Below are 22,288 nucleotides of genomic sequence, written 5' to 3' on the forward strand. Positions count from 1 at the left end.
CTTCGGGGAGAAGGGGCACTGCATGTCTATCCCCCCCCCCTCAAAATGTGTACATCGTTTTATTGGCCTTCCATTTTATCTTTTGTCTAGCAGAGTAGCACTGTAAATTGTAGGTAAATTTCTTGAAGCTTTGAAGACCTAGTGAATGTGATTGTATTATATATATGAGCAATGGTTTTTTAACTATCTCATTTTAGGCCTATAGAATCATGAGGAACTTGTATTTTTTGAAGCACCCTTCCCCGCCCTCCAAACCGAACAAAATTTGTATTATTTATATTTAAAGCCCCTATAGTAAAATACAAACCTACATACTTCTTACTAATGTCAGAAGGTGTCTCACTCCCAAAAGCAATTGAAAGAAATCCTGCTTAGGCCTATATGGTTATATTTTCAGCTAGGCTAAGCATAACTGTTAAAGCATATTCTTTATTAAAAAAACTGATTATGTATGTTTAATATATAATTTATATATCAATACTGTCTCAGTATATTAAACAACAGATAATAGACCTATACAAGTTATTAGGTGTTATATTAAAAAAATGAAGTAAAATGTAAACAGAAGGCTGGAAATTTCAAATGGGCCTACTTATTACACACAAATATCAACACATTAACCAACTCAGATAATAAGTTTAAGAATTGTTTATTTTAACAAATTAACAGGAATTCTTTGTTTATTAAGTAAATAAACAATCTATTGAAACAAAACTTGCATAAAACCACAATACTTTTTTTTTCTCTAGAAATAATCAACATCTCATAACTATCATAACCAAATTATCACTTCTAGTCAACATAAAAACGCAGCAAAGAATAGATAAGACATTTTATAGGCTCCAATGCCAAACAGTGAAGCAACAAAGCCTTCAGTGATGTGACAAACCAAATTTTGACATGATTAAGGTCCATGCTGCTAGTTTTAAATGTTGTAAACAGCATCATGCACAAAGTGGTTATAATGAGAATGAACATGAAGATGATTCTCAATGAGCTGAAAAAAGGAACTTTCAGATTTCCTGTGGCATACAGCTCAACATTGAAGAGGTCATCTCTGTGATACTCACGCTGAAAATCTGTCTCTTGAGTGTAGGAGTCTGCAATGTTCTGAGATGATAGAGCAATCTAAAAAAAATAGTTAAAAAACAGTACTTAATAATACAGTATACATTTTAGGTTTCACTGTCTGCCATAATCATATTATTTCGAAGTAAAAAAAAAAAAACTGTTTTATACTACTGCACATTTTCATTTATAAAACTATTCATTGTGTAGCTAATCTAGGTACACATTTAATGCCCTCTTCACAATCTGGAAAAAAGCACTATGCATGTCATGTATCCTAAAATTGACTATTTAACACAACTAAATACCAACAAACTCCACATTTTTGTAAATTGAACACTGGGCAGCCTGAGACACCTGGCACAAACTAGCAAACAACATGGCCAGACAGGCATTAGATTGGAACCTAAAAAAATAAACAGGGAGTGATCTCCCCGAAACTTTCTCGAATATTCTTATATAAGACTACAGGGGATAGCAACTCGGAATATAGACATGATTTTTAATCAATTTTTAATTAAACTTTTAAAAATAAAATCTGAGTGAACAGCAAACAATGTGTGTATAATAGTGCAGGATATTAGTACTTTATAAATTCATATGCATTTTTTTAAGAAATCAGAAATAGTGTAAAGTATTACTTCTGGTCGCTGGAAATTACTCAAAATTTGAAAAAAGGCAGAGAATATGATCTTTTAATTAGATGTGAAATTTCGTCTATCTATCTGAAACATTACTCAAGTTATAAGTACCACTCCGGTTACCAGGAATTGCTGAAAAGTTGATACAGAACTACAAATTTGATATAATACTTATATATGAAATTTCATCAACCTAGCTGTATCGGTACTCAAGTTATCATGTTCACAGACACACACACACAGACATATGGACAAAATTGAAAAACTGTGTTTTTTCGACTCATGAAGGTGTAAAACGTCAAGATTTGTGAAAATCTCTATTTTGATTTTTTGCACAATTACAATACTTCATCTATACTTCATACACATGAAAATAAATAAGAATAGAGTATAGCCTTAAACTAAGTCATCTCTTTGCTGCATAAGAGGCCTATAGTGGAATGACAAAGATAAAACACCTTTTGGGAATAGTTAAAAAAAATGTCTTCACCAGCAACACTTTTCATCCAAACAAGAACAAAAACCACTCACTTGTTCTATAAGATTTGCTTGTACTTTGGCTAAGTGGATTTCCAATTTTCTCTGCTTCTGAAGCTCATTTATGTCTACATAACCTTTCAGTTTTCTCCTCACTTTTAACATAGCTGATTAGTAGAAAAATAATATAAAAGTATTACAAGCCTATATATTAGATCAATCTTGTCATAGTTTGTGTACTATTCGTTTAAGAAAGAGTTAATATAGGTTTGTGAAGAAAATATGACAAAATAAAAAAAGTACAATAAATAAAAATGAAGACTGTACTTTCTTGCGTTTATTGTTTTAAAAAGCAAATGAAGTGTGAGTGATCAACCATAAACTTTTTTGTATGTTCTTATATAACAGTAAATCATGTTAAAGAAGTATTTTTTATTAATTTTCTTAATACTTAAATATTTTATATAGAATGAATTTTTAAAAAAGAACAATATGTGTATAAATGAGCATTTAAAAAGTTAATTCAACATCTAATTAAGTCAAATATGTCACAGTGCATTGTCATCAACTCTTGACCTATGTGAAAAGTTTAAAGCAAATCGCTCCAATAGAACTGATATTTTTTCGAGCAATTGGAAATACTGTTAAGAATTACATCCAGTCACTGGAGATCATCAAAAAATGTAATAGAATGAAGAAAATTAAATCTTATACCTATATATAAATTTTGTTTATCTAACTGAAACCGTACTTATGATGTTTTCTGTATTTTAGAAACCGGAAATAAAGAACCACTTCTTGATATTAGAGGTCACTCAAAATTTGAGAGTTATCTAAGTAAAAGATCTTATACTTATATATGAAATTTCATCTCCCTAACTGATACAGTACTTAAGCTATCATGTTCCCACAGAAATAAAGTATCACTTCTGGTTACCGGAAATTGTTCTAATGTTGACAGAAACCTTTGCGTACAAACTAATATTTATTTTTGGAATTTTGTCCAACCTAACTTCAACAGTACTTAACTTACAGGCTTTTGAGAAAGCAGTAGTGGAGTAAGCACCACTTCCTGTTATCAAAAAATCATCCAAAAGTTGAAAAAAATATATACAAATTTGCTATTATACTTAGATATGAAATTGGGTCAACCTAACTGAATTGTTACACAGGTTATGGTGTTTACATCACACACACAGAAGAACAGGATTGAAAAACCGTTTTTCCAGCTCAATGAGCTGATAAAGGTCAGAAGTTGTCAAATATCAATTAAAATTTTTGCATGATTACAATGCTTCCTTTATATTTTTGTTAAAATGAATCCTTTCTATTCTGATTACAATGTACTTTATATTCCGTGTATGTTGAAGCGGGGAAGTGTGCACGATTAGAATACTTTCTCTATACTCTGTAGGCTAATCAAGAAAGTAAAAAGAAATGAAAGTAAAAAGAAATTAATTTAAAAAGAAATTAAGATAACTAATTTACTACTCACTCGTTGCCACTTCATCAAGTTTAGGATTTTTCTGTTCAATTACAAACATGTATTCAAATGTTTTTATTCAACAATTTTTAATTTAATCTATAACAAATATATGCTCAATTTTTAATAACATTTAACAAAATCTATCTCATCTAGATCTATCTGTAATTAACTAACTTCATATAAACATGAATTTCTTACCGTTTTTAATGAAGCTAACTTGGGTAGGATTTCATTCATGCGAAGTGAGGATGCATAGTTTAGTTTCTGTAAAGCAAAAAGTATTTTAGATAGTAAGCAAAAAAATTAAATATTGGGAATTGGACTACATAATAAAGTCTAATATTTTTCATTAGTTAATTGCTGATTTCAAGAAATCAAAATTACAGAGTATCTTACTAAATATTTTGTCGAAACAAATACAAAATTTAAAATAAAAAAACATCTTGAAGTTTAATCAATTTATAATAATAAAATTCAAGGTTGTAAATTTAAAAAAACACATCATAATCAGCTAAAGACAGCAGACTCACCAAATTTGGAGGTAATGGAGGAACACCTTTGATAGCATTAGGACCCCACCGTAGCAATGGGGAAGATATAGTTTGATGACTTTCTGTTGGAACCTCAGTGAAAGATTCATCAATCTTATAAGCTGGTTTCAGCTAGTAAAAAAAAAAAATTAACAAAGCTAAGTTTCATAATCTAAAAACTATAATAGTTCATCTATCATCTAAAAGGAATACTGGATTTCTTTTTCAATTTATTTCAATAGGATCTAGATCTAAATTTGTGTAATGGGAAATAAAATAACCATACCATTTTCAGTTTAAGGCGACCATCAATATCTTTAGCAGGTTTCAGTTTTTTAAGGTACCCCATAAGCTCTTTGAATTCCCGAATCTGAAAAAATACAAAGCACTTGCTTTATTTTTACTTTTTTTTTTAAATGTGATCTATTTTTTTTTAAAAAGAGAACTTACAAGTACTAGACAGTGCATTAAAAAAATTTTTTTTTAAATTTTGTTTCTTTAAAAGTTTATTTATAAAATGAGCTATTTCTTTACCTTTACTTCCACAATATCATTGATAAAATATGTGCATGTCTTAAGGAAAGTGGGTTCAGCAGTAACTTGCATGACACTGATAGCTTCCATCAAGTAAATTTCTTCCATTTTAATTTTTGGAAAAAGCACATCAACATTTGTTGCTGAATCTAACACACTTAATAGTCGAGGTTTCAAGACCTTCCTAAAATTAGAAATGACACTGATGAGTATGTCAAAACCAATAGAGTCACTGGGTCAGGTGATGCCTGATACAATGACCCAGGTTATTACACCTCCTCACCAACGATCTTGTAAACGTTTAATTTAAACTATGATAATTTTGTGTCACCCACACTCCATATGTTGTCACCCTGTGCCTAATGATGTATATTATTGTTGGATGTTGTCACCTAACATCACCCCTGCCTTATGACGCTACTTGTCAAAACACACACAAATAGGGCAATAAATAAAATAAGCAGAGTTCACAATACATAAGGTATTGTATTTTGTTATGGTATCTTCAGATGTAAACACAAGTTTTCAGGTTAGGGGGAGCAGCAAGTCGAGAAATGGTGTCATACAGGCCTATATAGGCCTGAACAAGATGCCTATGGTTGATGTTCTAAATCAGCTGACAAGCAAGGGAACTGGAAGTTTCCTGCTTAGACTACACTTATTAATTAAGATCAGTGGGTGGTTGACAATGACATCCAATATCCAGCAAATAGCAGATGTACTGATGTTATTTACATTTTGACTCACTCATGCCTTGCACTGAGCTAGGCACAGAGAAGTAAGCCAAGAAGCAGGCCTATAGGCTATTTGCGACGAGCCATTGAAAAACTAGATAGTCACATGACATGAGGTTTAAGTTCAAATTGTCTTTAAAGTGATTTTGGTTTTTTTTTGTGTGTTGTAGTGGAACTTGATTTAAATTAATCCCCAAAAAGGGCCACACTATACTTAAAATGGTTGTGGGGGAATGAGCCACTCCCCTGTGCACCCCCCCCCCCCCCCCCGCTTGTATGTGCTACTGGGTTTCTTAATAATAATATGTATTTTGTTTCTAATCAGAGAAATTTATGTTGCATGAGAAACTAAATTTAATGGTAATTCCTAGGGTACAAAATAGTTCAATTGTTAATTGTTTACTTTGCTATCTTGAGTATTGTAGTATATGCCTTGGACTCAATTTCCCTCAAGCGATCGCGGCTGTGGTCTAACAGTATTTCATGTTCTCTGCTGATCATGCCAGTATATATAGAGAAGCCCAGGATTCTTTCTTGTACCAGACACTGAGCTAGCAGCAAAGCACAGTGATTCAGCTCATTTTCTTTTACTGTGACTCTCCACTTGTTACACAGAACTTCTACTATTCCCTATGGTGGTTTTAAGAGAAGAAAAAACACAATATATATACATATATATATATATATATATATATATATATATATATATATATATATATATATATATAATTTTATATACATACACATATATATACAATTATATCATTCATAGTGTAAAAAAAAACATTCTACCAGCATGCATTAAACATTCTGAATTATTACCTGAATGATCTTTTTCTTTTTGATGCTAACCCAAGTATCCTTTTGGGCAGACTTACTATATTCATTTCTTGCCTGAATTCTATCTCTTCTATTCCCTATTTTACTTAAATAAAAAATAAAAAAATTAAAACATTATTTAAGCACAGTTGCTATGATAAATAAGTAAGAAAAAATGAACGTATAAAATGTTTTAGATAAAAGCAGACAAACGAGCAATACTTTGATTTGAAATAGGAGAAAAATGTAAGGTATGATGAAACTGATTAGTGGATTTCACTGGTCCTGCATCAGAGCTTTTAATGACACTCTGCTGTGTGTATGTATATATGATTGTGTGGGTGGATGTATAAGAGTATGAATGTGTGTGTATGTATGTATATGTGTGTGTGTTTGTGTAAATGTATGAGCATGTGTATGTGTGTATGCATGTGTGTGTATGTGTACATATGTGTTTATATTTACATATGTGTACTTTTTGCATGAATTCTTATCACTTCTGTGTAGTATTTAATAACTTTTGTTTTGTAAATGACTTTTTGTTGTCAATGGATATATTGTGTGACTTGCTATTCATTTTGCACTTTCTATCCTCCTTATAATTACTAGCAGTCCTATTGTTCAGTATACTCTATGAAGACTCCTTCACCATCAATAAATGCGGGAGTTGTCCATAAACGATGTTGCTCTTTGAGTGGGGATGGAAAATTGTGAAGGGTGAGGTAAAAATCATAAAAAAAAATATGTAGTCATTTAGGGATCAATTTTATAGTAAATACAATGTTGACAGTAATACCCTGAAGTATTAATAACATTTACTCATGTTACTAATATTAGGTTAACAAAGTGATACATTTTATTAGTTTTCATGTTGACTTATAACCACTTGAAAATGTGTATATTTGTGAGTCTTTGAAAAGTATGACAGGACAATTATATACTTGAAGTCTAACTCTCTATGTTATGCTTGAAATATAATAAGTCAGACTATTCCTATAGTAACTTTGATCTAAAACTGGTATCTTGATAATTTAGGCTAGTAAGAGATACAATGGTATTTCTGGCTGCTCGCTGAAAGTCCTGCACTATTAACAGACTGGTACAATAATATCAGACTGCTCTATTACTGCCAGATAGTATGCCACAGACCTACATTAAGAAGTGTGTGGGGAAGGTAGAATCACATCTGTCCCTTTAAAAACCAAGTTGTATTTATCTAACCCAATAAATGTGTTATATTTGCTAGTTTAAATTGTGATACAAACTTTTAAGGCCGTATTAATAAACTGCTGTACTGCGCATGCATTAAAAGACCATCTTTATATAATTGGTTTTCTTTCAATAAAAAATTTATATACACATCATTACCAGTAAAACTATTATTCTTGGTTGGTAAGCCAAGCAGTTATTTATATATCAAGTAAAACAAATCAAATAAATGAGCACCCTTTTATTTAACAACAGCATTAGAAGTATTAAGCAGAGACACAAAATTAGCATGATTTGTTTTGTATCGAGATTTTCAGTGCCAGAAACAATAATTGATTTGTTCTCAATAACCATTATCATATCACATTGAAATTATTAGTCCCTATTCAAATTCATATTATCTTTTGATTTATAAAGAAAAATAAAAAATTCTGACTTTGTTGGTTTAATTCTTATTTTTGGTAAATCAAACATTCATACAATATTCTGGGGAGGATTAGTTACTTAAACACAAATATCGTTGATTCTAATAAACTAATAATAAGTCGAATACCTCAAGTCAGCTTCTGTAATATTCTGAATGTTGCCAACTCTGGGTGACATGGCCTCCAGTAACTTGTAAGTCATGGCCCTAGTGACTTTACTGGCTAACACACCAGGGGGGTCCTCCAGCTCCATCATCACTTCCTTCTTAGCCACGTTCATCATCATAGCACAGTAGTTTTGGATTGTTATTTTGTAGGTTAATTCAATGTTGATTTCCTTTTCTGCTACACAAATAGTGTCACGGGTAAAAAACTTTACCAGTTTATCCATCTGAAATAATGAAGGCAAGAGAAGAATAAGGAAGATAAATCACCCAAACTGTTGAATTGAAGAGGTTTGTATTGGTCAAAGATCAAGTTATGTATAAATAGCTCATAAGGTTGCAGCCATTTAAATGTTATGTTACTTTAAGCTAATCTTGCATTATTTCATTCAAACATTTTCACATGTACTAGTAACAGGTTTTTTTTTTCAATTTAAGTTTTATTTACAGACATAGATAAAAGGTTATCCCCTGTGAAGATCACATTACAATACAGATGAATTAGTACTACATATTCCAAGTAAAGTGGTAAGCATCTTAGCTGTGATTAAACATTACTGTAGACATATCTAAGAAAACTTTAGTTTTTGCATTTTAAAGCTTGTTTTTTTGTTGTCAAAATGAATATGTAAAATTACTTAATAAGTTGCTGTATATGATTATCAAAACGTTTATGTACTCTGTGTATTCTTCATTAATTCTAATTCAAAAAATGACACAAGTAATTTAAAAATTAAACAAGTGATAAAAAATTTAACAAGTAATTTAAAAATTTGACAAGTAATTTAAAAAATTTAAGAAGTACTTTAAAAATGGAACAAGTAATTTATAAATTCTATTAATTTACAAATGTTATGGTAAACAATACATGAAAATCATCAAAGGAAAAAATCAAAGAAAAAACATTTTAAGAAAAAAAAATGTAAACACCTACTTTATCACAACCTTTGTTAGTAATCTTAACTTCATCATTATTTTGAATTATCTTTGCACAAAAAACACATTGTGGTTTAGGTTTAATTCTGACACCAAATTTCCTCCTGCGTATTTGAGCTTGCTCAATCCTGAATGTTTGTCTATTTTCTGAGACCACATTAGTCAACTGTTCTATCAGGGTCAAACATTCGGTGACCAGTTTGTTGCATGCGAAGCCATTTTCAGTATATGTTATAGGACCTTTAAATTCTGTTCCTGTATAAAGTGTTGCCTGAACAAAAGTAATCAGCCAATCATATAATCTAAGCTTAAATGGATACTGATATAGTATGACACATAATAGAAATAAATAATATAACATTACAATTTCATGTTAAGAAGCTAAACCTGAAAATTCAATGTTACAATTAAATAGTGCTATTCCTTATAAAATTAACTATATGTCAATGGAAAAAAAAAAGATTTTAAAACAAGTTAAAATATTTTTAAATAGCTCATTTTTTTTAGTAAGACTAAATGTAATGGTCATTATAAAAGAGAATTGAAATGAATTTGTACAAGTTTTAAAAATAGTCACCTTCTGCTCCATTAAATGATAAATGGCAAGCACCATTTGTTTTCTTTTCCATAATTCAGCTGTTTGTTCTATTGTATTACCCAATGAAGCAAAATGTAGATGTCCTTGAATTATCTTTTTTATTAATCCAAGTGAGTGATGTCCAACCTTCATAACATATATTAACAGATAATTTTTAAACAGCTGAACTTTTTAACAAACAACTATTAAAGTTATATATAAGAGATTGTTAAAAAAAATGGCAAAACAAAAATAATGAAATAACTAAATGTTGTAACAAATTATATGAGTTACCTTTTTATGGATGTCTGCATAAGCAGAACACCTTTTACTTCCACAACAATATCCCAAAATCTCATCTCGATGGCGATGGTAGAGTTTGGGCTCGTCTGAATCTTTTCTCATTGCAAATCTTTGATCAAACATTGGACCAAGGACCACTTCTTCATACTCTGAGATATGCATTCCCTGTCCTGTTGAAAAACATACAATATGCAGCACAGACTAGAAGCTGACAATATTTATAGGACCACAATACTTTCACTAAAATAAGTTTGTTTTACTTTAATATTTTTTGTGAATTAAAAAGTTAATTTTTAACTCTACATTTGAAATATGAGAGGTAACATCATTCTTAAGAATATTCATGTAACAAGAGAATATATGTTGAAGACTAACACGAGCAAACAGCACTTACTGAGGTTTGTTTCTTCAATTTCTGCTTTACTTTCCTGCTGTTTCTGTGCAAGCACTGCAGCTAACGCTTTGTTAGCTTCATCCTCTTTCTCTTGTCCTTCTTCCATCAATGCCTCGTTCTCAATAGCATTGGCATTTGTGTTGGTGGCCAGATCATCCCCAGCCTTGGCATTGGTGTTCCGGTCTGCAAACACTGTCACATTACTAGAACTGTATGAGTGAACAGACACTTCAGTCAGGCTAACCACATCACTGCCTGCTAGACTGGTTCCCACAGGTTGATGAACATTATCTACTCTAATGTTTCCTGCCAAGTTCAGACAAACATTGCTGTCTCCAATCATTTCTTCCTCTTCCTTAATGCTGCTGAAGCGTTGTATGGAGCAAGGTAATTTTCTTTTTCTTGCATTTGTAGATTCTTCAACTTCTTTTTTCTTATATGCAGTAGCCCCTTCTCCAACAAGGCTAAATGTAGGCAAGTGTTTAGATGAAACACCTCTGTTACTTTGAGGTTCAAAGATGGGTTGAGCGTGATCAAAATCCAGTTGATCCTCAAAGCAATCCATAACCTCCAGTATGTCAGGCATGTATGTTACTTGAGGAGAAAAGGCTTGGGGTGGACGTCTCCAATTGAGAAAGAGGTTACGAACAAAGGTCAAAGGAGAGGTGGCAAAATTGCGTGCCGCACTCTCATTTGTGTCAACTGGTTCAGCTGGAAAGTGATTGTAAATTAATTTACAATAACATTAAATTTCTTTCTTTTTTTACGATTCCTCTAAAAGATTTCTAAAAGATAACAAAAAGAATTAATTTGCTCAGCATTACACATTGTATAATTCTAAAGTTGTCAGCTACTGTGTAATTTCAAATCAAGTGGGTAATCTATATGGTAACCTGGCATATCTTACCAATTTTACTATCTAACCCTTGCAGTGCTTTTGAATTAACATTCTGGAGTTGCATTTCCTTGAAGCGTTTCTGACGTTTTTTCCATGCTGCTTGAATTTCTCGAGCACTTCTTTTACCAAACACAAGGATAGTCCGATAGATGAAACTTTTGATCTAACACAATAAATCCAAAAAACTTTTTTAAATAAAAAAAAATTTTTTCGCAATTAATTAAAAAGCTACAAATTGTTTGTAAAGAAGTCAAATCAATGGATTAATTAAAAATGAATTTTTACATAAAGTAATAAACAAACTTACCTGAGTGGATGGATTTTTCTGTTTTTCAATATGATTTTTAATAGCATACAAAATCAGGCAGCCAAGTAGTCCATTCCACTGGTGCAAGCATAATTGAGCAAGTCGAGCTCTCAGTGCCATATTACTGATCTTCATAATGCACAAAATATCTTTACAAATTATGTGGCTAAAAATCAGACCAGCCTGCCCAGAAAAAAAGGGAGTTATTGCAAAATAAAATTATTCTTCCTGAATTCTTATAAACTGCTGGAAAAAGCATAACATCATCAAACCTGTTGGGGATCTTCAACAAAATGGAGAGGCCAGTCCTGGAGCCAGCAGCAGAAAAAACACAGTTGGTTTTGAAACCCAGATGTGAACTGCTTGACCAACTTCTCCTCCTTCAGCTCCCATGCCTCCTTACCAAGCCACTTCATAGACAAGGGGAGCGGTAAGGCACAGAAACTCATTATTCTTGTGTACCAATAGCCTTCTCTGGGAAGAAAAGTTTATTAATATCTAGAAAAAAACTCATTGATAAACTGTCATTTATTAAACAAAGTAATGTTGGGACTTCTGACTGAGTTAAACATTTATTAAAAATCTTCCACTAAAAATTATAACAGTAAAATAATAAATGTTTACATTTTATAAAAGAAATTATTTTGTTAATGTATTACTTTTAAAGATTTAAAAAAAACAAATGATTAATAAGAGTTGCAAAACCTACTTACCGCTCTTCCTCTAACCCAATGAGTCCCCAGTAGTTAAAGTATGAATGCACAGGCTGTATTCTGAATATGGAACGTGCACTATCATGCCTGGTCCCATAGGGAACAATCACTCGTTTTTTGGGAATAAGTGGCCAAATTTTATCCCAATCATATTCAATGCTAAAATCATGCAGCCCTAGCTGAGATTCTACAGGTTCGACAAGCCCACGGAACCTTGAATACTTTCGAGCTCTGAAGTTGGATGACAAAACACACCTTTTTGTAATATTTTGTAAAAATTTTCAATAGTTAATAATACAATTATAAAATAAATAACAAATTAAACCATGTTAATTTAGTCAGAGGCTATCCCATGTGGGGCACAACTCACGTGGAAGTAGGTACGGTGTTTCTAAATAGGGCTTCAAAAATAATTTCCAGCACCCAGACGGCACCTACGGCAGAAAGCATCCTCAGCACTAAACCATCCCCCTCTTGTTGTAAGATGCTTGGGGTGTTGGGTAGGACTTTAATGCGGAATGCCAACTACAGCATAAAAAAGATAGAACTGTTGCTATTTTAATTCATACACTGATGGAAAGGGCAAAAGTTCTGCTCAGGAGACTTAACTCTTAGAAGTACAGTATCAAACACTATTTTAAAAACATGTCTTATTTTCTTAAAGAAAAAAAAAGTGAGTAAATAATTTAAAATACTTATATTGTATAATAAATAAAATAAATTATCTAGATAAAGTAACAATACGTTTGATTCAATGTTACAGTTAAATGAAGGCAAATTTAAATATAAACAAGATATAGTAAGATTATTAACTTAAAAGATTACTTTGGCATAGTAAGAAGAAACAAATAGGTAGTGAAAATGTAAACCTACTTCAGTTAGAAGCACTGTGGTCAAAATTCCAGAAATGACAAAAAATACCATGATGACATTAACAAAATTATTGTATGTTCCAATGCGAATTGGTGAGTGAAACATAGAGATCCATATATCAAATAAACACAAGGACTTCAAGATACCATATCTGTCTCTGAAAAGTAAGTTTCAACATGATTCTTTCTTTCTTTAAACATTTATAAATTAAGGAGTGCTTAGCATTATTTGGAATATTATTTTAAAGAAATATCAAATAGTACCTTCTTTTCTTAACACAAGTAAAATTTACATTGAGAACATCTTTACAACGCATCTTAGAGCCTCGGGTTCCCCACTGTAATCTGGTAGCAGGTTGCATAATTGATATGTATGATGGGTGCCTATGTAATAAAAATCAGTAGATACATTTCTTTTAGATGTAATCAAATAAGCTACCTTATTGTAAAACCATTAAAATTCTTCCAAAAAAAAATCTTTTTAAATTAAAATATTTGTTAACAAGATTTTAAAAATAGACTAATATTTTCTGAAAATTGCTGTTATTATCTAAATAAAAGTATATATATGCATGCAGGTTGCACAGACCTAACCGGTAATTATAGATAACCATTGAGGTAGTATAAAAATTGACTTCTCCTACAGAAATAAAAACTTATAACAACAATCCTCACCATTCAACATATGGTATTTCATGTGGGGTATCATTTATTAATGTGAAGGTGACTTCAAGAATATCTCCTAAATTACCTAAATTAGAGATATTTTGATAGATTTATATGTGAAAAATAGTGTCTATCTAATCCACTCCCTCCTACTGCTCAAATAATATGCATGCTTACATAAACAAATACATATAAATTTTACACACATACTTTTTAAGAGATTACATAATATTACTCACATGAAGAATGATAGACAAATATATTCGTAGCCCCACGTTCAAGAAAAAATTCAATGCCTTTTCCTTTCTTTAAAACTAGAATTGGAGAATCAGCAAACGATCCCAAGAGTTGCAAAGTGATTCTTCCTCTTTCATCAAATGATGATCCTAGAGTCACAAAAAGAGAATTTTACTTCCCTCCCAAAAAGACAAAATAAAGCTACCATTTCCATTAAGAACAATATCGTACACTTAAATAACGTAGTCTTTTCCCGTTTGTGCCCAAGACATCTGGGGCAGATGAAGTAGAGTTCATCTGTTTCAGTAACCTCAGGATAAAGGAGGATTATGAGGCCGGCCCCAAGCCTAGCCACTTATGTTTACCTAATGTATGTCAGGTATCCATCAGATGGGTGGACTGACTCAGGCATGTTCTAAATACCAGAGCCCAGGATCCAAACTTGAGACTTGGGGTTAGAAGTCGTAAGCTCTACCCTCTAACCACACAGTCCCCGTATATCCAAAGTATATATTCTAAATATTCTTTTCATAAATCTTCTCTTACTGCCATTAATTTGAGCAGTCTTCAGTGTATATAAGGCGTCTAATAACAAATTGTCAAAAAGCAAATTCTGAGCTCTCTAATTAGAATTAGATCACTTTGCACATATTGCTCGTAGATTCATTTTTTCATGTAATTGCATATGTCTAAATAAAAGGTTCTTTAATAATAGAAACTTAATTTTTCTTCCATCCAAAACAATTCCTTATGTTCTTGATTATCAAATTATGTGATTAAAACCCATAGCACAAATGAATTAGAATACCAACTCACCACAGTATAAAGAAGTTTTTAACATGATGATGTACTCATAAAAGCTTGTGGCTGATGGAGGCCGAGACAATGGGTAGACTACGGGCTAAACATTAGAAGAAAATGATTACTGGTGAGTCAAGTGGTCAAACATCAGTACTGTTTGAATTTACATAAGATTATTTAAATATAAACAAGTGTAAACAGAGCAAAAAAAAAATTTCTCTGTGGCTTAGTGGTATTTTTGTATGTGGTTTAGGGACTACTTTCAGTGGAATGCAAAATCTTTTCAATCTCTTAGAATCCTCTTAACTAACTTCTTAGATAAAGACTGAATTTCCAACAGTTTTTTTACAATTTTCAAAGTAGATTCTTTTATTTCTGTAGCAGCAATCAGCATGTATAAAATTAAATGAAATAAAATATTTCACATGGCTTTTAAATGAGAACAAATGTAGCACCAGCACTTTACTAGATCATTACTTCTGTAATGTTTTTTTTTAAAAATGTTTAAATGTTAAAAAATATTTTTAAAAATGCAACATAGAGCTACAAACACACTCACATCTTGTCTAACATGTAAAGATGAAACAGTCAGTGAAAGGAAGTAGGCAAGCAAAAGTAAGGCTCCCACATAGAATGCAAAAATGTTCTCTGCCGTAGTAAGTTTCAATGGTATTGAAAAAACCTCAGCGTATGTTGTGGATGGTGCTGCCATCATGAACTGAAAAACATGTTAAATGTTTTTTTTTACTAGTATTCAGTGTTTGTATTTCTGTATGATCATTAGGTAAGAATAAAGATTTACTATTTTAAAAAAAAAACCATCTCAGATTGTTTAAACTGGCTCAGTAGGGACTTTTGTATAAACATTTTTGATATTTTTATAATAATTAATCTCACTGCAACTGTACAGTCACAAATTCAAAATGGAGCTACAACATAACATGCATAATCCATGCCTTGTAAAAATAAAATTTCAACAAGAAACTAATAACTATCTAGATCTATATTCACTTTGAGAAAGTCAATGGACACCAGCGAGTTGACGAGATTCCTTCCATAATGTTGTTGACATGGAATAAAAACGTGCTTTTTAGATTTAGACCGTAAAAAAAAATAAAAAATAAAAACTTAAGCCTAAAATTAATTTAGAAATTTTATATTTTTAGAATAAATGCTATAAAAGTTGCAAATCCAGAGAACTTGAAAATAATTTGTTGAGTTTAAGGCTACATTTCTATTTATTTTCATCAAGCCTAAGTTATAACCGGATGTTTCACTTTTGTAAGGCAAATATTGATTGGCTGTACAGTAACTTAGTGATCGATAACTATTTGTTTACAAAACTTTGCAGATCAAGTTTTTAAATAACAATGCAAATTTAAAACCCCATGACCTAGTTTTCTATCTATTTTTAGCTTACAATGTGTACAATAAAATTTATGGCGGCCTATCCAATAGCAGGATGCCATTGTTTATGTCACCATTACACGTGAAAACCAAATTGTTTTTGCTTTTTTTTTATTTTTATTTAGTTACCGAAAATATTAAAAACATCAAATCTTTAGTAAAGTCCGAAAAAAACCAGACAGGCAGGATTTTATAACCATATTAATTGTAACTACGCTGTGCATGATTTTTAAATTAATTTATGCACCTCTCAATTTCCTTTGAGACTTTTCTCACTGGTGTCCATTACTTTTTTCACAAAGTACCACTTCCACCCCCCACCCTCCTTTCCTGTTCACATACAAAAAATGTTCCAGTTCCCACTGTTACTTCTATTGGCGTTATGATTTTTGCGTCCTAAAAGATTTGGGAGGGGGGGGGGAATGACACAACTTATTGTTATTGACAGAAATCAAATTTGACAAGGTATGTGTCGGTAAAGTTACAGCCACGACAACACACGACCTCCTAGAACGTAGACCATCGGCCATCGGAACGTACGTTTGTGCACCGGTGATAGGGTGGGAAGGCGGTTATTGTTTTAACTGACAAAATTAGTTAAAAATTTAATTAAATAATAAGGGAATGAAGTAGATCTATATTAGGCATAAAATAATTATCGAATGCCATGTAAGAAGTAAAAGTTACCAGAATCTAGATTTAGAATCTAGACTTGGTCTAGATCTAGAATCTAGATTTTAGTCTAGGTCTATAAATTTCTTTTGTTATTGTTTAATTTTCGTGTAGGCCAAATTTTTCCAACAGCATTGCCAGGACTCTTCTGCAATTGTTAAATCAATGGGATTTTATATTTTGTAGCCATAACCGCAACTTTTGAGCAACATTCTGCCAAATTAATTTTAAAACTATGGCAACTATGTTTTTTTTTTGTTTTAAAAAATAACATTAGACCTAAGCTAAAAGTTGATAATTTCCAGGCCATCTAGATATGACATTGTCCAGTACGTCCCGGGTAGTGCGCGAATGAGCTGGCTAATGTATGAAATACGCTTTGGCCGCACTTCGGGCTTTGACCGTTACGGTCAAAGCCCAAAGTCGGCCAATGCGCGCATTGGCCAATATCGCCCCCATTGACCGGTCAAAGTCCGAAACTTTGTGTGAAATAGCTCTTGATTTCGGCCTATGGCCGGACAGTCCGTGGACTGGCCATTTTGAACCAGCCAAAGTCTGAATTAGAAGATCATCTGGCTAGGGACGACCGGCCGAATTAGAAGATCATGAGCAGATTTGGTTTTTTTTTATACCGTAAGGATCATGAAATTAGGTCTTTATTTATTATCCATTAAAGTAAATGACAGAAACATTTTTTTTTATTGTACTATAGTCTCAATCAATCAATATTATCATTTGTAACAAGTTGTACTTTTATGGCATTTAGAATTACATAGTAGCTTGTTATTTTTACACTTGCAGCGATTTGTTGTGCACTTGGTTGTGCAATTGCAGCGAGTGTAGCCTTGGCCGCCGGTCAATGATTGTGAAGATGCGATGGTTCGTAGTGATTTTTCCTAAGTGCCAACTGACGACAATAAGAGCAGTTTTTCGTGAAGAATTGAAAACTCACTTCTAGCATTCAGTTGCTTTAGAACACCATGTTCCGTTCCTAGCTTGTAGAAAGCGCCCTCGACGCTTATGACAACTGCAATGACGCCACTGGGATCACCGCGACCTCTGTCAACATCTGGTATACGGATGCGTACATTGTCAACCACTTCAGCTTGTTTAAATTTTGTATTTGATGTTTTAAGCATCTTAGCACCTTGAGTAGTATGAGCTGCTGACCTGTTGTGACACAATCTGTAGGTAATATTTCCTTCGTACCTTCGCCTGCTTCATTGGGTACTCCACAAATAGTACGGACACCGTTGCCACAGGATCCACAATAATGGGATGCACTACAATGTTTTTCATGAAGGAGACTGTCACATACAGTAAAGTTGTAGCCCATATATGGAAACTTACATGGATTTAATTTTTTTTCTTTTGACAGCCATCTGCTATGTCAGTCTCATGGTCTGACGGCCCTTTTGGTCCATGTCGCCTTACATATAGAATGCTATACAAACAAGAGCTAAACAATACGTTACTCTCAATGAAACCGCACCCAGAATAATGAAAACGCGATCACAACTTAGTCTAGATAGAACATTGGCCAGGTCATCCCGGCCAGTGCGCGCATTGGCCGGCCAATGTACAAAATACGCTCTTAGTGCTAAGTTCTTCGGCCAAGAGAGCCGGCCAACATATATATATATATATTGACCATAACATATATATATATATATATATATATATATATATATATATATATATATATATATATATATATATATATATATATATATATATATATATATATATATATATACAGTGGCGTAGCGAGGTCGGGTGTCACCCGGTGCGGCACTTAATGGTGTCACCCGGTGCGGCACTTAATGGTGTCACCCCCCAGAGGCGTTGCGACCCTTCCCGGTCCCTTCAATTTGCACCCCCCCCCCTCAAGTTTTCGTTTTGCACCCCCCCCCCCTCAAACTTTCGATTTGCACCCCCCCCCCCCTCAAGTTTTTCTCTCTATATTTTGCTATTTTTTGCCTTGGTGTCACCCCCCTAAATGGTGTCACCCGGTGCGGTCCGCACCCCCCGCCCCCCCCCCTCGCTACGCCCCTGTATATATATATATATATGTATATGCAGAGTAGCCTCTTGATTTCCATTGCATTTTTCTTAGATTACATCAATTATAATGGTATTTTTAAGAAGCATATTTTCTATCCAAAATGGTTGCTTTTGAGTTGTTGATACCAGCTGTCTCTTTCTTTTAAAATATCTCTGTCGAATCACCTTTTTATGACAGCATCCAATTTTACCATTACAACTTTAAAGCCGAACAACCATGAGGTCTAGGCTATTTATATTTATTTTTGGACAATGTATAATATTGTTGTGTTTATTAGAGGTAGAATATCACAACCTAAAGAATCAAAAATCATTTAGGCTGCATTCAGCTGCAGATATAGTTGAGGTTAAGAGTCAAGTTAGCTGAGTAGTAAGTGCCTTCCTTAGTGTAAGCTTTTAAAAGTTCTTTTTGACAAACAATAAGCTCAATATAGTTAATGCCAACAGAACTGCAAGACCATAGATTATTGACATATTTCTCTTTTAAGTACTACACATACACAATCATATATATATATATATATATATATATATATATATATATATATATATAATTATGTATATCTTTGTGTGAATACAATGGTGTATGTCTGATGAATGCTCATCACACTACATTATTATACTACCTATGTTTGCTGACTTTAGAAGCAATTGTTTTATAAATCTAAGAATATCAACATCACAAAAAATTAGAAAAAAAAAATAAACACAGGTTCTTAATTTTTTTCCAGATTTATTGTATGCAAGGATTTAGAAACTGTGGGTAAAGATGGAAAAGTAAACTTTTCAATATATTTAAATATCTTAAGGAATGAAAATAATTGATTGTGTTAGAACATTTCAAAAGGGACTCATTAGATAAAATATTGCTTCAGAGGTTTTGTGGAATAGAAAAATGAGACAAAAATAGGTGCTCAAACTTTAATACTCTTATTACATTAACAATAAGCAAAACTAATTTTGAAATAAAATATGTATACAAATAATATTCTTATATGTTTACAACCTATACATAATATTATTTAATGAATTATTTAATATTTTTATTTAATTTAATTAAGTAAAATTAATTACTTAATTTTTTTTTATATATTTATCTTAAAAAAGCTTAACATAAATTAATTTTTGTTACTTGCTTGTTTTTAATCATTATAAAAATGTTAAAAGTTATTTTTCTTCTATTAGTTAATTTCTTACATAGCAGAATGTTTACACGAAAAAAATATTTATATATCACTTTTATAAAAATAAAAATATTGTGTACGGAATTTATAATAGTAAACAAAACCAAAGCTTGATTTTAGTGAGGACAGCTGTAAGAGGTACCCGAACTTGATGAGGCGTATTGAGTCGGATCAAAAGTAACTTTCTCTGCTGTACCAGTGGTGAGAGTTGCTGACATAACACAAGATTTTATACTGCTAGAAGTCACTATACCTAGTGCCCCAACAGCTTCTGGAATAAAAAAAAATGTCAGAGATTATTGAGATAAAAGGTCTTGATATAAGTGATTTAAATCTAATTTTTCTAATATTTTGCATGATATATTTTTATACATTCTATTTTTAATACGGCTTTTCTCCAATTAATAAAATTGCATTTGTTCCTTTAAAAACAATTATATTTGATTTTGTACCTGGTAAACCAGCAATGTAAAACTGTGCATCTGTAATCCCTAGCAGTGCATTGCTAACAGGTATCACTCGAGAAGGTCTGCTTACGTTGTCAACTAATTCAAAATAAAAACAAAAACAGCTGCTATAAAAACTATTCAAATTGATGATTAGATTTTAGTACGTTCAAAATTATTACAATAAATACTTAACTGAATGAAAAAGCTACCTTAAAAAATTAATCACAAGTTTAGTTAATGGATTGGTTGTTTTTGAATAATGTAAAATTAAACTTGTATTTTGTGCACCTGTGAGAGTTGCCAGGCTGTTATCAATCTCAATCTTGATGTTATGAATCATTCCATCACAGAGCCTGACAGATGTATCCAGTGTTAGTGTCAGAGGTGTGGTTATACCAGGGTAAGAAGGAGACAGGTGTAGTTTCAGCTGTTATTAACAAAATAAAAAAGAAAATTGAAATTCATTTGTTCATGTCATATATGAATAAACATTTCAAAGGGATTACAGTTTTAAAAATGCAAGTTTAAATATTAATTAATTTTTTTTTATATTTAATATTTTTACATTTTGCATTTGACAAATACAATTTTTTTATTAATAACTTTTTAATATATAGGTGTGATAAAAATAAATTGTAAGATTTTAATTATTCTTAAAACCGATACAAAATTACTTAGTTTTAATATTAAGGCCTAGATATTTAGTCCATATTATATCTTCCAAAATTATTATTAAAAATATATGTTTGAATAACCAAGCATAAATTATATTCTTGAAATTATTGAATAAATGATAAGCTTAAAACTTAACCTGATTGCTTTTTACATCAACAGCTACAAATTTGCCATCTTTAAACAAAGCAAAGAGTAAACCAGACTCAGATATGGTTGTCATGGTAACCTCTATGGTTAAACTGGTGTTGATGGTGTAGGTTCCTAGTGATGGGATAATTACGATTTTAATTTTAAACCCCAGCAATATTATAGTGAAGATTGTATGATATAGGATTGTCTAACTAGCCAATGGAGACTATATTTACAATTATTATAAACTATTTATGTTAGTTATCATTGATTCAAGTATAGGCCATAACAAACATTTCTGAAATATGATGTTTATTTTTTAGATGAAATAGTGTTCCAGAATGCAAATTTGTGAGAAAATAAAGACAGAGTAAAGAAATTAAATCCTAAACTCTTTTCCATTTTACACAGAGAAAAATATTTTAGCTTATAAAGAGAATATAGTTCATATTCAATTGGTTAACTTAAACATGTAGAACAAGGAACCATAAAAAAAAAAAGTCTTTATAAATGTACCTAGTCCTAGATAAGAGTTAACTCCAGATAAGGAAATCCCATAGTAAACAGCAGCGGGAATGGCTGGAAACTTGGTACGATCCAGAGACCTATGCATTGAAAAATTGACTTCTTATGAGTTACTGCCATAGAAGCAAACTTAGATAAATTGTAACTGATTATCAAAATAAAAACTTAACTGTATACATTTAAAAAAAAATGTATAACCATAAATAAATAAATTAAGTAGGCTTACCACTTAAATCAGAGTGCTTAAGTTATGTTAACTAATAAATTATAATATTAATCAAACTTACATGATTGGCAATGCTATTTCTGCAGTTGTTTTGAGTTTAACAGCATATAATGCACCAGCAAAAGAAACTTTGGATTGCTATATCAATTATACGGGAGCATTAAAT

The 22,288-nt window shown here is 31.7% G+C and overlaps 2 protein-coding genes across 3 annotated transcripts in view; both read right to left on the reverse strand.

Annotated features, from left to right (window-relative positions):
• Nucleotides 1-673: 673 nt before the first annotated feature.
• Nucleotides 674-16,981, reverse strand: LOC131951266 (uncharacterized). Of its 2 annotated transcripts, XM_059313620.1 has the most exons (26): nt 16,886-16,981; nt 15,351-15,509; nt 14,807-14,891; nt 13,993-14,139; nt 13,763-13,838; nt 13,352-13,471; nt 13,089-13,245; nt 12,586-12,740; nt 12,216-12,446; nt 11,775-11,976; nt 11,503-11,685; nt 11,205-11,358; nt 10,298-11,008; nt 9,895-10,073; nt 9,601-9,747; nt 9,022-9,294; nt 8,052-8,314; nt 6,293-6,395; nt 5,874-6,100; nt 4,737-4,920; nt 4,489-4,572; nt 4,203-4,334; nt 3,871-3,936; nt 3,682-3,712; nt 2,241-2,353; nt 674-1,128 (listed from the first exon to the last, which is right to left on the reverse strand). In XM_059313620.1, exons 2-26 carry the CDS (start codon nt 15,504-15,506, stop codon nt 793-795), a joined length of 4,515 nt encoding a protein of 1,504 aa, XP_059169603.1. In that variant the 5' UTR covers nt 15,507-15,509; nt 16,886-16,981; the 3' UTR covers nt 674-792. The 2 variants fall into 2 exon arrangements, with proteins under 2 accessions (XP_059169603.1, XP_059169604.1); XM_059313621.1 differs by lacking the exons at nt 674-1,128; nt 3,682-3,712.
• A 3,065-nt stretch (nt 16,982-20,046) lies between these two features.
• The window catches only part of LOC131951252 (laminin-like protein epi-1), a 30,113-nt gene continuing 27,871 nt past the window's right edge, over nt 20,047-22,288 (reverse strand). The window contains exons 37-42 of the mRNA XM_059313607.1: nt 22,184-22,260; nt 21,888-21,976; nt 21,379-21,503; nt 20,856-20,994; nt 20,571-20,663; nt 20,047-20,389 (exon numbers count right to left, since the gene is read on the reverse strand). Coding sequence (XP_059169590.1) covers nt 20,235-20,389; nt 20,571-20,663; nt 20,856-20,994; nt 21,379-21,503; nt 21,888-21,976; nt 22,184-22,260 — 678 coding nt within the window. The 3' untranslated portion in view covers nt 20,047-20,234. The remainder of the gene's footprint in view (nt 20,390-20,570; nt 20,664-20,855; nt 20,995-21,378; nt 21,504-21,887; nt 21,977-22,183; nt 22,261-22,288) is intronic.

This window comes from Physella acuta, unplaced genomic scaffold (assembly GCF_028476545.2).
Source record: "Physella acuta isolate Inbredline_101_S28 unplaced genomic scaffold, ASM2847654v3 ptg000805l, whole genome shotgun sequence".
NCBI classification, from domain to species: Eukaryota; Metazoa; Mollusca; class Gastropoda; family Physidae; genus Physella; species Physella acuta.